Source organism: Manacus vitellinus, unplaced genomic scaffold, assembly GCF_001715985.3.
Source record: "Manacus vitellinus isolate BGI_N305 unplaced genomic scaffold, ASM171598v3 scaffold_100_pilon, whole genome shotgun sequence".
NCBI classification, from domain to species: Eukaryota; Metazoa; Chordata; class Aves; order Passeriformes; family Pipridae; genus Manacus; species Manacus vitellinus.
This window is the reverse complement of record NW_021938794.1, coordinates 299739-312639: the sequence shown is the minus strand read 5'-3', so window position 1 is coordinate 312639 and position 12901 is coordinate 299739. Positions and strand designations below refer to the sequence as shown.

The following is a 12901-nucleotide window of genomic DNA, read 5'->3' as shown; positions in this document are numbered from 1 at the left end:
CTGTAGGTGCCACAGGGAGTAGTTGAGCCCAGTGGGACAGTGGCATCTCCTAGAGAATGACTTTCTAATACATGTAGGGCAGTGCCTGTGCTGGGGCAGCTCACACCACTATCTATCCTGGCTACATGTGAGTGGGTTCCAGTGTGTGCTTGATGCTTTATACATGTGCATGATGCTTTCCTGATGGATTTGGCTTCTTTTGCAAGAGTTCCTACCCTAGACTGAAGGTGGACCAAGTGCAAGATCAACAGCTGGAAAAGCGACCAACCTGGAGAAAATACACTGGGATCTTTACTCTTCTGTGCTCAACACACTGGACAAAGTGAAATGCTCCCCATTTCCCAGAGCCCCATGTGGAATCTGCATGTTTAGTGCAATACAGTATCTTTATTCTTTGTCTTTAATATTCTGATGTCATGTGCAAGTGTCTCCTAGAACACTGTGCTTCTGTCTCTGTGCAGCCAGGCTGCATCCTTTGATTTGAGCATGGGGGAATGTCCTGGGAGTTTGAAGCCAATGCTCACTTGTGTCCAGCATTCCTGCAGTGGCAAAGAGATTCTGACTCCTAATAAACTTGCCAGTCTGGTGAAGGGACACTGCAGCACTGCTCTGTCATATCCTGGTCAGGTGGAGGCTTTCTTGTGGTGTCATCCCATCCCTCACTGAACCCTGAGCCAGACCCACACCCCACAGGCAGTGCCCACAGCAGTCCAGCTCCAGGACTGCCTGGATGCTGCACCTGCTTTATTTATATCCAGGTATTTTGGGGCCCCATGAGACACTGCCAGTGGCACTGGGGACGGGAAGAGGGCAGGGAGATGTTGATCAGAGTAGAGGAAATTTCCAAATCCAGTATTTAAGGCATCAAAAGCTTGTTGTTAATTCAACAACAGTTTTAGAGATGCTGGTTCCAGCCTCCTGCTCTTCCTGAGCTCATGTAGGTGGCAGCTTTGGTGTCCTCCAGCCTCACATCCCATTTCCATGCCATGCTACCAAAGGTTGAAATTCCTCCTTGGACACAGAGAGGAAGCCAAGCTCTGCAGGTGCATGAGATGTGCATTGCCATGTTTTTGCACTGAAATAAAGGAATGTATCAAACTTTGCTCCATGGTCCTTCCCAACAGCCACGTGGCCTCAGTGAGGTGCTGCCAGTGGCTGCGTGAGGCTCCCCTGGTTCTGGGGCTCTGCTCCTTCAGTAATGTTCATGGCACATACCTCAGTGTGGTGGGGCATGAAATCAAAGCCATTTATCAGATGTGAGTCAGTGTAGCTTCCTAAACTTGCCCAGAGCCCCTGCAAGGGCTTGCAGTGGTACCAGAGGGGTGTCCAGGGAAGGAGATGCTCCACGTCCTTCCAGGCCCAAAGTGCAGGTACTGTTGTCCTCAGTGTGTGCTCACAGCAGTGGGGGTGTTCCAGCCACCCCCCTCTGTTCTCTGGCAGTGCTGTTGTGTTGTGATGCCCTTGTGAGTCCCAGTGCTGGCTGTTCCCTCTCATTTTGTGTATGACCTTGTGGATTTATTTGTTCCTCCCTCCCCTCTGCCAGTCCGGGTGACAGCAGCACACAGTAACTTATATTTCAGAGTAAATGCTGTAAACCTTATCATGTCTTTGTCCAGAACTATATTGATGAATAAATATCTGGTTTAATTGCACATTCAATGGATTCAATAAAAAGCACAACTCCTTGTGATGCCCTGGCTGCTGTCTGTCTGCTGCTGGTTGAGCTGAGGCGTGTGAGGAGCAGAGCTGTTCCCAGGTGCTACTGGCCAGGGGGTGCTCAGGGGATGCCTACAAGTGGATGGATTGAATTTCCCCCCATCCTGGACAGAGTGACCCCCCGTGGTCTCCAAGGAATTGGCTGAGAGGTCTCTGGTCCAGCCCATTCTGGAGCTTTCTGGGCCCTGCAGAGCTGAGGAGCCCCATGGATGTCCCTGTGTGTGTGAGGTGGCTGTGTCACACTTGGAAAACCAGGGTGAGCTGCTGGGTGTGACAGCCCACCTACTCCAGCCTATTCCAGGATCTCCATCCGAGCTGTTTCCTGCAGGTGGCACAAGGGAAGGGCTCCTGGAGCACCTCCCCACCACTGGTGTGTTCTCTGGGGCTCTGCCTGGCACAGGCCTTAAACATGTAAGGTACAAACAATACTGCTTTCAACAGTAAGGGCCAAGTTCTTCATCCCCTTCCTTACCCTGTTTCATCTTGAACCTTCCAGAAATGTCTCTGAAATGGAGTTGTTTAACCAGGGACAGATTATTTCCAGGTGCTGGGATGGGTTTGGGAGGATGCTGTGGGGTGGAGGTGGGCAGACACAGAGAGCTGCAACCCCAGAGCTGTGAGGCCCAGAACCCTCCCTGGGTCAAGTTTTTGGTTCTCTGGCGTGTCAGGATGTGTGTTGAGGGTGACTGGTGGCATTGCTGGTGCCGTGGGGCAGAGACACCAGTGTGGGCACTGTCCATGCACGTGGCCCAGGCAGCTGGGATGGCTTTGTGTGCAAACAGGAGCAGGGTAAGAACACAGGGATTTTATATTTGCTTTTACCCCTCAGACAGGTGTGTTTGAGGCCAGTGCTGTGGAAAACCATGTGCACTTAAAAACATCATTAACACGGGGGAGACTCTGCAGAAACACCCACAAATTATTCCTGGACAGGAGAGAAGATGTTTTTATGTGAGGAAATTTGGATCTTGGTCTGTCCAAACCACTGGAAGGTGATTCAGTGACAGCCTAGGGGTACATGGGGGAGTGTATGAAGTCTAAAACCTGTTTTAATCCATTAAGACTAATTTAATCTTCTAGCTCTTTGCAACTCCCTGATAGGAGGGGGGAGCCGGGGGGATTTGGGCTCTGCTCCCAGGGAACAAGGGATGGGAGGAGAGGGAACGGCCTCCAGCTGTGCCAGGGGAGAGTCAGGTTGGATATTGGGAAAATCCCTTCATGGAAAGGGCTGTCCAGCCCTAGCACAGCTGCCCAGGGCAGTGGTGGAGTCCCCATCCCTGAGGGATTTAAAAGGCCTCTGGATTTGGCACTTGGGGACACGGGGCAGTGGTGGCCTTGGCAGTGGTGGGGGAACAGTTGGACTTGATCTTAAAGGTCTTTTCCAACCCTAATGTTTCCATGGTTTTGTGCTGTGTTGTGCACACAGCTCATGGCACTTCCTAAACCCAAAGCTCAGCATTCAGCTATAAAATCTCCTTTGTTGGATACATTTTGCCATCGTTGTCTTGCATTCATATCCCTGTCCATGGTGGGGTGTAAGAACTAGATAGTCTTTAAGGTCCCTTCCAACCCCAACCACTCTGTGATTCCATAATTCCATGACTGCCCCTGCCCATAAGCAGCTGGATAATGACCCACCACTTCAGCAGGACCTGAAGGATCCAAACCACACAAGCTGGCAAGTGCATAGTTTTGATTTTTTATACCTTCTCTTTAATGGTGTACCACAAAAAAATGCAAGTTGAAATATATTTTTCTCCAAATATATATATTTATATAATATATAATCTTAGTTAACTCAAGTATATACATTGTATAATAAATAATGCTTATAAAAAGAGAAATTTTCTGAATATAAAATAAAAAAAAATCGACCTCTACAACTTTATACAAAACTTTGGATACAGCAGATTGATGGAAAAAGATCTTCCATTCAGTGCTAGAATACCTGGCTACAGTAAAATAATTACAAGGCAATAAATGTTCTATTTAATATTAAATACCTTTTCTTGATTAAAAAACAAACAAAAGGGGGATTTTGTTTAAAGTCAGGTACTGGGAGTCTTTCCAGACGTGGAATTTAATATATACTTTAAATAGATGCATATCAGAGGACGGCTTGGCTCTGAGTGGGGAGGGCTTTTGAGCTCTCTGTGATTTTATTTTTTGGAAGTGGAGGCTCCTCTGGCCATGTGAGTCCAGGAGCTCCTCTCACTCTGCCCAGGAAGGACCTGGAATTTTGCTCTGGTTGTCCCCACACAGGTGTGAGGGCTGGGCCCTCTCTGTGCCCCCTGGGAGGGTCCCTCACCCCTTTATTGCTCTTTGTGCTGCTCCTTCCCCTGGAGAAAGGAGGGAGTGGAGCAGCAGCCACAGCTGGGATGGGCAGGCCACGATTCCCTGTGGAATCACTGCTGTGTGAGCAGTGCCTTTGAACAGGGCTGTTGGTCCTGGAGCCCCCCAGGACAGAGGGAATCTTGTTTTTTTGATTTGCAGGGTCAGTTACCCCTGAAAAGGTGAGCCCAGAGTGAGGGGTGTGCTCAGGGAGGGGAGGGGGCCTGGGGAGCAGTGGTGGGACAAACCCTGGTTCTCCTGCACTGAGGTGGGGCCCAAATCCCTGCTGATGGTTTGGAGCCTCTGTGCTTGGTGGGGTCTTCATGGACAACGGGCAGCTCAGCAGATCCTGTGGGAAGGGGAGGGTCTGCCGGGGGTTGTGCTGTGGGATACAGGTCTCCCTTCCCTGTCTCCCTCACCTCTCTCTTGCTGGGTGCAGTGGTTGGACCACACCTGTCTGGTGGGGAGGCCTGGGACAGACATTCCCTCTCTCCGTGGCCTCTGTCTCCCCAGAGTCGCTGATGTCCAGAGCTGGAGCAGCAGCTCACCTGGCAGGTCACCTGTCCCCAGGGGCATCCCTGAGCTCCCTCTGGGATATAAAGTCATGTCAGGGAATGCTTAGTCAATAGGTGTGGATCTGGTGGATCCCAGATCCTTGAGATCCACCCTGGGTGCTGGGATGGGCTGTGTCCCCTGTGAGAGGTGCCAGCAGTGCCCTGTGCCCTGCCCTCGTCCTGGGCCACGTGCTGGAGGATCAGCTCTGGGCTCTGCCTTCCTGCCATCCTCCCCAGGGGACTGTAGGAGATGTGGGGCTGTGGGGAGCAGGGAGAGCAGCGGGGAGAGGGAAGGAGAGACCACCCGTGGGCTCTGTGTGCTCGGACAGGTTTGGTTCTCCAGCATTGTCTCCTTGGAGCAGGCAGGAGGGAGCTGGGCTGGTGTGAGGATTTACCTCCTTCCCTCTTCCCCACCACATCTGCCAAGCCCAGGACAGCAGAGGGGGAGCTGTGTCTGCTCAGCTCTCACTGTGTAAAACCCATTTCCACCTGACCCCTGTACCTTTGTCTGCACAGGCAGGACCTGTCCTGGCCTAGGACAGAGCTCAGGGTGTGCTGTGGCAGCTCTGCCTGCCATGGCCAGGCCTGGCTTGGGCTGCCCCGTCCCTGCCTGTCCCCGGGAGCAGCAGTCCCAGATCCACCGAGCTGCAGCACCAGGCCAGCCCTGACCCGGGTGAGGGGCTGGGGCCACCAGCAGTTCTGTGCCGTCCTCTGCAGTGTGAGGCCACGGGGGCTGCACCCCTGGGCCTGCCCTGGGGCACCTCCACGAGTGGACACCTCCCCGGGCCTACTTGCAGGTGTGGACGTCGTAGACGCGGGTGCACTCCTGGCAGCTCACGTAGCAGCACCAGTGGAAGATGCAGTGACACTTCTCCTTGCGCTTCTCAGTCCGGGTGTTGTGGCCGCGGCCGCAGCACAGCAGGTCACAGCCGTCGATGCCGTGGGAGGTGACGTTGCAGGTCCTGTCCCTGGTCCCAAAGGAGCCCGTCTCGGGGTTGGGCTCGCAGAAGTTGGGCGAGTTCTCATAGTAGACCAGGTCCCGCTCCGTGGGCGGCTTGAAAAGCGCATACTTGGCCCTGAGAGTTTCCACCCAGCCCCGGGATTCCCGGTGCTTTTCCACCACCATCTCCGAGGCGCTGTCGTATTTATCCTTCAGGAAGTCCCCGATGGCCCGGAAATCGGGCTGGGCCCACCAGCAGGTCTTCACCTCACAGCTCCCCGACAGCCCGTGGCACTTGCACTTCAGGTGCATGTGGTCCAGGATGGTCTGTGGGGGGAGAGAACGAGGATCAGCAGCAGGGTTTGCTTTCCATCCCCTGCCTTTGCCACCTGGGTTTAAATGGCTTCTCTGAGCTCGGTCTGGGAAGTGTGGGCTGGTTGGGAATGAGTTGTGGTGGCCAGAAACGTCTCCAGACAGGTGTCACACTAGGAAAGCATGAGGTGGGCAGCTGCTCTGATCATTCACCCAGTCTAATCTAGTCTAGTCTAATCTAATCCCAAGGTCTGGTCCTTTCACTGGGGTCCCCCCTGCCCTGTGTGTGTGCACAGTCAGAGCCCAGAGAAGTGGGGGTTGGACGGTGTCTCTGACCCCCGTGGATGGAGACCGATCCCTTTGTCCTCTCTTTGCTGATGACCCTTCCTTTATGGCCCACATCTGACAGTTTGCACTAGAATGTAATGAAATTGTGAATCTAAGGACATAAATCTCTTTACCAGAAACCTCCTCTGTGTGGAGCAAAATAATCACTGATTTCTGCTAAAATTACTGCAGTTTGGTGGGCTTTTTTGTACCAGAAGCCGTCAGCCTTCTACCCTTCCACCTCTGCCTGCTGTGGTGTGGAAAAGCCATGTCAGTGTTTGCTTCAAGCACAGTTGGAAAGGTCTGACTGAGTTTGCAAATGACCCAGAGCAGGCAGGGCCCAGGTACCTGCAGACAGCAGGAATGGAATGGAATAGAATAGAAATAGAAATAGAAATAATAGACTAGACTAGACTAGACTAGAATATTTGAGTTGGAAGGAACTGACAACCATCATCTACTCCAGGGAATCACTGGGACAATGTTATAACAGGGAACATGTAGAAAGGAGGAGCTTGGGAGGAAAATCCTCTTGGTCCACTGCTGACCTGGGGTCTCTCCTGACTGAGTTGTGTTTGTACACGTGGCCTTGGAAGATGTTCTCAGGTTGCCCAGATAATCTGTGGCTGCCCCTGGATCCCTGGAAGTGTCCAAGGCCAGGTTGGACGGGGCTTGGAGCAACCTGGGCTAGTGGAAGGTGTCCCTGCCCATGGCAGGGGGTGGGACTGGATGGTCTTTAAGGTCCCTTCCAACCCAAACCATTCCATGATTCTATGTGTGTGCTGCAAGCAAGGCATGTTTGGATGGAGTGTGAATCTGTTTGGAGAGAGTGGAAATGCTGGGCCCTGGGAAACAACCTTAGGAAGCCTCAGCCTGGGCATCACTGCAGTCCCGTGGCACCAGGAGGAGCCCCCTGGGCCACCCCTGCAGACACAGACCCCCTGCCCGGGCACTCACCGTCCTCCCGGCCTCGTTGTTGTGCCTGTTCATGGCCGAGCGCGCGTCCGGGCGGTTCTCCCGCGCGTCCGCGAACTCCCGGGACACCAACACCCCGAAATCGGCGTCCTCGCTGCACCCCCCCCACTTCCAGCCGTCCCCGGGGGGCCCCTTGTGGTGGGAGTCGCAGCCGCAGATGGTGGAGGTGCCCTCGGCGCAGGAGCGGGTGACGGCGAAGGCCACGCCGGCCGAGGCGATGGCGTGCACGAAGGCCGACTCGCGGGTGGCTGCCAACACACAGGCGGGGGTTAGCAGGCAGCCTTGTCCTTCCCAACCTCCCTCAGCGGCTTCTAAACCCCACTGGAAAGCCAAAAGTTAATTTATGGGTATTTTAAGGAATGTCTTCTGGAGCGGGTGCTGCTGGAATCGCCCTTGCAGGAGGAGGAGGAGAGAGAGGAGTGGGATTCCAGCTTTGGTGGGATTCCAGCTTTGGGGTTCTCCCAGATAGAGCTGGTGCAGGATTTGATCCGGCACAGAGGCCAAGGGGTGAACTAAACATCAGTGGGAGCTCGAGGGGCCTCAGAAGAGAGTTCCTGGAACCCAGGGAGGGGCTCTGTGCCAGGGGTTAGTCCGGGGGGGGTGACAAAGCTCATTGGTGTTGAGAAAGGTTTTAGATCATTCAGGGCAGACTGTGGCAGCACAAAGCCCAAGAGCTGGTCATTCCTGTTAAATGTGTCACATAAACAACATGTGACTTGTCCTTTAGTGGAGATAAATAAATAATAAAACCCAACTTCCAGATGCCCGTGAAGTTGCTTACTAGTTTCCCAGAGGAAATCAAAGCAGAGTCACAAAATATGCTGGGTTGGAAGGGACCCACAGGGATCATGGAGTCCAACTCCTGGCCCTCAGGATCCTCAGGTTTGATAACAGGACTTTCCTTTCAGGAAGCAGATGAAACTCAAGGCTCTTTGGAACCATTGCCAGGCTCCAGGGAACAGTTGCAGTGAATGAATTTTGGCCCAAAGGAGCAAAGCTGGAGAAAGCCCTGAAAGGTGCTGAAAGCTGAAGGAAGGGTGAAATACAGTGCCCAGGATTCCTGGGTGGATGGGGGCTGGGAATGGGAGTGTGGGGGATCCCTGTGCTGAGGGACAGGAAATGTCCCAGCAGGACAGAGAGACCTGGGCAGGTGGTGGGGACAACACAGAAAATCCACATGAAGATGAAGAGGGTACAGAGGGTTTGCTGAGCTGGAGCATCCCAGTCCATCCCCTCTTCCACCTGTGGCCATGGCAGGGTGACCTTCAAGCCATCCCCTTCCCTGGACATTCCGTGGGGCCCCGACCTGGACTCGAACAGCAGCAGTGACAGTGCCCCCCGGGGATGTCCCCAGCAGTTTGTGTTGCCTGGGTGGCATTTTCCTACTGTGAGTTCTGTGAATTTAATGTCCTGGGTTCGGGAGTCCTGACCTCTGTCCATAAGTGGACAAAACACAGTCAAACTGAAAGGGTATTTCCTGCATTTTCCTGCATTATCTCGGTGAGTTAACCCTCCAGGAAGTTGTTGGAGAAGCTGTGACATGCTCTGAACTGAGCTGGTCTTTTCACTGGTGCTGTCTGATGGCTCTTCCCCTGGTTTCAAAGCAGGACGCTGGAGAACTTGGATTTTTTAACCCAGATTAAAGCCCAGCCAAGTAACATCCCTTGTTCCTGTGCTCACATTGACTTTCACCTTCAAGCATCTTTAATGGCCCCTGAGTTTACTCCATGGTTCTTGCAGGGAGCAAAACTGCCATTTTCCCGTGCTCAAAGAGCCCTTTTTGTTAAATCTTTCCGTAAAATGTTGTCCATGACAGTCCCCAGCCTGGCTGCCCATCTCTGGAGTGATTCCCCTTTCCAGGAATCCAACTCTCCCTCAGCTGAGGGCTGACCAGGGCTGGAGGAGAGCCCATCCCACCACAGCTCAGGGCACTCAGAGGGGTCTCCTGTTTCGGGCATAGACTGGCAAGTCCCTGCTCAGCACAGATGGTCCTTGGCCGTCTGCAGTTCCTGCAGTGGTGACCTGCCTGTTGTTTTGGTTGGGTATTTTTTAAATTTTCTATATTTTTTCTAGAGCAGTGTTGTGCTCTTCCTACTCATTTTGAAATCAAGAGGAGTTTGCCTGCTGGCCTCAGTGGCTGCACTAACATAGGCTCTCCCAAGCACAGTCATTAGCTCAGTCTCAACTTTCCCCCTTGGGCACCTTTTGGCTCAGAGCCTCCAGTTGTGCCACGCTCTGCACACCCACAGCTCCCTGGGGTGCTTCACTCCATCCTGTAAGGATGGAGACTCCAGGTCTCTCAATCCAGAGCAGATGTCGGAGTCAATCCAACCTCTCTCCCCATGTGCAGGAAGCAGGGAGGAGCTGAAGGCCATTTTCCAGGGGCTGCTGTGCCTGGGCAGGGGGCAGGAGGGTTCCAGTGCCTCTGGGTGTGGTGTGACCAGATGATCAGGACAGTCAGTGGGTGTGGGACGAAGCCAGAAATTTCTGCTGGAAAAATGACCTTGGAGCCTGTCCCCTCCTTCCCCAGCAGGAGCTGTGGACAGCCATGGACCATCCCCCCTGCACCCCTCCCCTGCAGCAGCTCTCTCTCTCCAGCTTCAGTCTCTCTGTGGAGGTGGGTCTGGCTTCCAAAGACCAGGTACCCCAAGCTGGGCGGATTTCAGCCCGTGCAGGCACTGGAAGGAGGTGGCTGTGGGTTGTTCCAGCTGTGGAAACCACAGCTCTGCTCTGCTGCAGCCAAATGGGGTCCCAAACCAGGGCTGCTCAGTCCTGTCTGTGCTGGTGGGACCCTGCTGTGGTTTTCCCTTTCTTTGCGTTCAAACTCTTCCCTCCTTGCTCTTCCCACCCCCGATGGGGATCCACCCACCAAGGTTTTCCTTGGGTATCTTTCACCAGCTGCTTATGCTGGGACCACTGGGAGCTGTGGGCCACCAGCTGAAGGTCCCTGCACCACCTGGGGTGTCTCGGCCTGACAACGACTCTTTGGGTGGCCTGTGACCCAAAGCACATCAGATTAGAGGAGCCAGGGAGCCCTTCTGGCCCTGGACCGGGACAGGGAGGGGACAGGGAGGGGACAGGAGCTGCTCTCCTGGCTGATGTGCCTTCGCGTTCCATCCAGAGGGTGTGGATGGGCACAAGGAGGGTCATGGGAAGGAGGGTCATGGGAAGGAGGGTCACCGCAGATTTTGTGCGTCTTTAAGTCCGGGAAGGGAGCAGGGGTGGTGGGATGGAGCTGAGCCGGGACAGGCACGGCCGCGGAGGTGCAGGGCTCCCCCGGCACCCCCGGCTCCCTCGGCACCCCCGTGTCTCCCCGCGATGCCGGGGGGGCAGCGAGCTGCAAACACAAACCCCTCGCCTTGAAATCTTCGCCTGGGTCTGGGCGAGGAGCCGGGAGAATTTCCCAGAGACGAAAGGCGGGAGCAGCGTTCCCAGAACCAGGGGAGGGGCTGGCGAGGGAGGATTAGAGCCGCCTTGACAGTGCACCACCGCGCCTGTGTCCCGGCCGGGCCGTTACCTGCTGGGACACTCAATTTGCCATTGTTCCCGCCGTGTCACACTGTATTACCCGCATAATGCGGAATGTTTCCGCCGGCCAGCGTACCCACGGCACAGAGCACTGGCATTCCCCAGGAGCACCTCGTAGCAACGGGGCAATGTTCCCCTGTCCTGCCGTCACCCTCCAATCCCGCCGGCCCGGCTGGGAAATCCCTATTGATGGCGCTCCCCGGCCCCCCGCCCCCGGCTCAGGATGGCCCCAAGGGCGTGTGAATGCGGCAGCGATTTGAAACGACTGCGGCGCTCGGATGGTATCGCTCGCCCTGCCTCACAGTAGGGGAGGAAGCTTAGCTCTTTCTCATCGGTATAAGCTTATTTTTCTCTCTCCCTCTCTCTGCTTTCCCTCCCCCTCCCTTTAAGCTGCTGAGTTTATATCAAGACGGCCCCTGATCCCACACACCCCTGTTTAGATGCAAATGACTGCGAGTGTCGTGGCTGAGAAAAGCCACGGGTTATCTTGGTGCGAGTCCCGGGCCTTTTCACAGCTCGTGGCAGGGGCTTAGCCGAGCACACAAGGACCCCCGAGGGCAGCGGCCCCGCCGCCTCCCCCGCACTGCCCCGCTCCCGGCGGCCATGGGGAGCGTCCTCCTGCCGAACCGGCGGCATCTTCCCGGAGAAGGAGCGCGGGGAGGCAGGGGCAGAGCGGCTCCCCTGCCCCGGGGACAGGGGAGGTGTGTGAGCCCGCACAGGCTCCTGCCGCGCTCGCTCCCGCAGATCCCGCCCTGCCTGCGGCTCCCAGACCGCTTCTCCCCCAGGGCTCGGGCTCCAGATGCTGTGGGGCCTTCCTGCCCTCACAGCCGCTCATTCCGGACACCGGCTTTAACCAACACCACGGGGTTGTCACTCCCCCAGGGAATGGCCATTCCCCACCCTCCCAGGGCAGTGTCACCTGGCTGCCGGCTCGGCCCGGGCTTTGGGCAGGACTCGGCTGGAGGAGCCACCGACTGTAGATAAGAACTGACCTTATTGCACAAAGAAAAGGGAGAAGAGGGAGGGGGAAAGCAGGTTTTTCCTCCCTCCCTGTCCCAGACTGCACACCTGCAGTATAAATCATCCTGGGGAATTTGCTTGTAAAAACATGATCTTACCCCACGTTCAGGGGTTGGTTTGGGTTGTTTGGTTTGTTTTTTTTTCTTTTTTTTTTTTTTCATAGCCCAGGTAATAAAATAAGACATGCAAAAGAGAAAACTTAGAATCACAGAATGGTTTGGGTTGGAAGGAGTCTTAAAGCCCTCCCAGTTCCACCCTCTGCCATGGGCAGGGACACCTTCCACTAGCCCAGGTTGCTCCAAGCCCCGTCCAACCTGGCCTTGGACACTTCCAGGGATCCAGGGGCAGCCACAGCTTCTCTGGGCAACCTGTGCCAGGGTCTTACCACCCTCCCAGGGAAGGATTCCTTCCCAATATCCCTTCTACCTGCCCTCTGGCAGTGGGAAGTCATTCCCCCTTGTCCCTCCCTGTATAAAAGTGATTTTTGATGCTATTGTAGTGAGAACTGCACCTCTGAAGTTTCTCCAAAACAGCCTCAATGTACCCGAGGGAGCAGAGGATGAGATTACCCCAAATGTTGCTCTGATCCTCAGGGGTGATTTCAGCCAGGCAGTTGTCCCAGGTGGGACACCAGCTCCTTTGGGCTTGGTGTTCCATGGCTGTTGGCCTAATGACAGTGTGAGCTGCAGCAGGGATTGTCCTCCTAGTTTGGGTCTGCTTGTGGGGTTGCCCTTGGTGTGTGCTTGAGATCAGTGACAGGGGACATGGCAAAGGTTCCCAGGGATGCCACAGGGTATGGGCTCAAAACTCTTGATTTAAGGCTCTCCTAAAGGAGCTCCAAGAAACTGGAGAGGGACTTTGGACAAGGGTCTGGACTGACAGGACAAGGGGGAATGGCTTCCCACTGCCAGAGGGCAGGTTAGAAGGGATATTGGGAAGGAATCCTTCCCTGTGAGGGTGGGGAGGCCCTGGCACAGGTCGCCCAGAGAAGCTGTGGCTGCCCCTGGATCCCTGGAAGTGTCCAAGGCCAGGTTGGACGGGGCTTGGAGCAACCTGGGCTGGTGGAAGGTGTCCCAGCCCATGGCAGGGGTGGCACTGGATGGGCTTTGAGGTCCTTCCAACCCAAACTGTTCCATGACTCCATGATTTCATGTGAGGCTCGGGTGACACTGTTTCTGCCTGTTAAAAGGGGAGATGA

The 12901-nt window shown here is 54.9% G+C and overlaps 2 protein-coding genes across 3 annotated transcripts in view; one reads left to right on the top strand and one right to left on the bottom strand.

Annotated features, from left to right (window-relative positions):
* The window catches only part of NSF (N-ethylmaleimide sensitive factor, vesicle fusing ATPase), a 54523-nt gene extending 52833 nt beyond the window's left edge, over window positions 1–1690 (top strand). Inside the window, exon 20 of one of the 2 annotated variants that reach the window (XM_008929329.3) lies at window positions 207–1690. In XM_008929329.3, the coding sequence (XP_008927577.1) occupies window positions 207–225 (19 nt within the window). In that variant the 3' untranslated portion in view covers window positions 226–1690. Of the gene's footprint in view, window positions 1–6 lie in introns of both variants that reach the window. The other variant, XM_008929330.3, reaches the window with a different exon arrangement.
* A 3698-nt stretch (window positions 1691–5388) lies between these two features.
* WNT3 (Wnt family member 3) overlaps window positions 5389–12901 on the bottom strand; it is a 43614-nt gene continuing 36101 nt past the window's right edge. The window contains exons 4-5 of the mRNA XM_008929331.2: window positions 7138–7403; window positions 5389–5868 (exon numbers count right to left, since the gene is read on the bottom strand). Coding sequence (XP_008927579.2) covers window positions 5389–5868; window positions 7138–7403 — 746 coding nt within the window. The remainder of the gene's footprint in view (window positions 5869–7137; window positions 7404–12901) is intronic.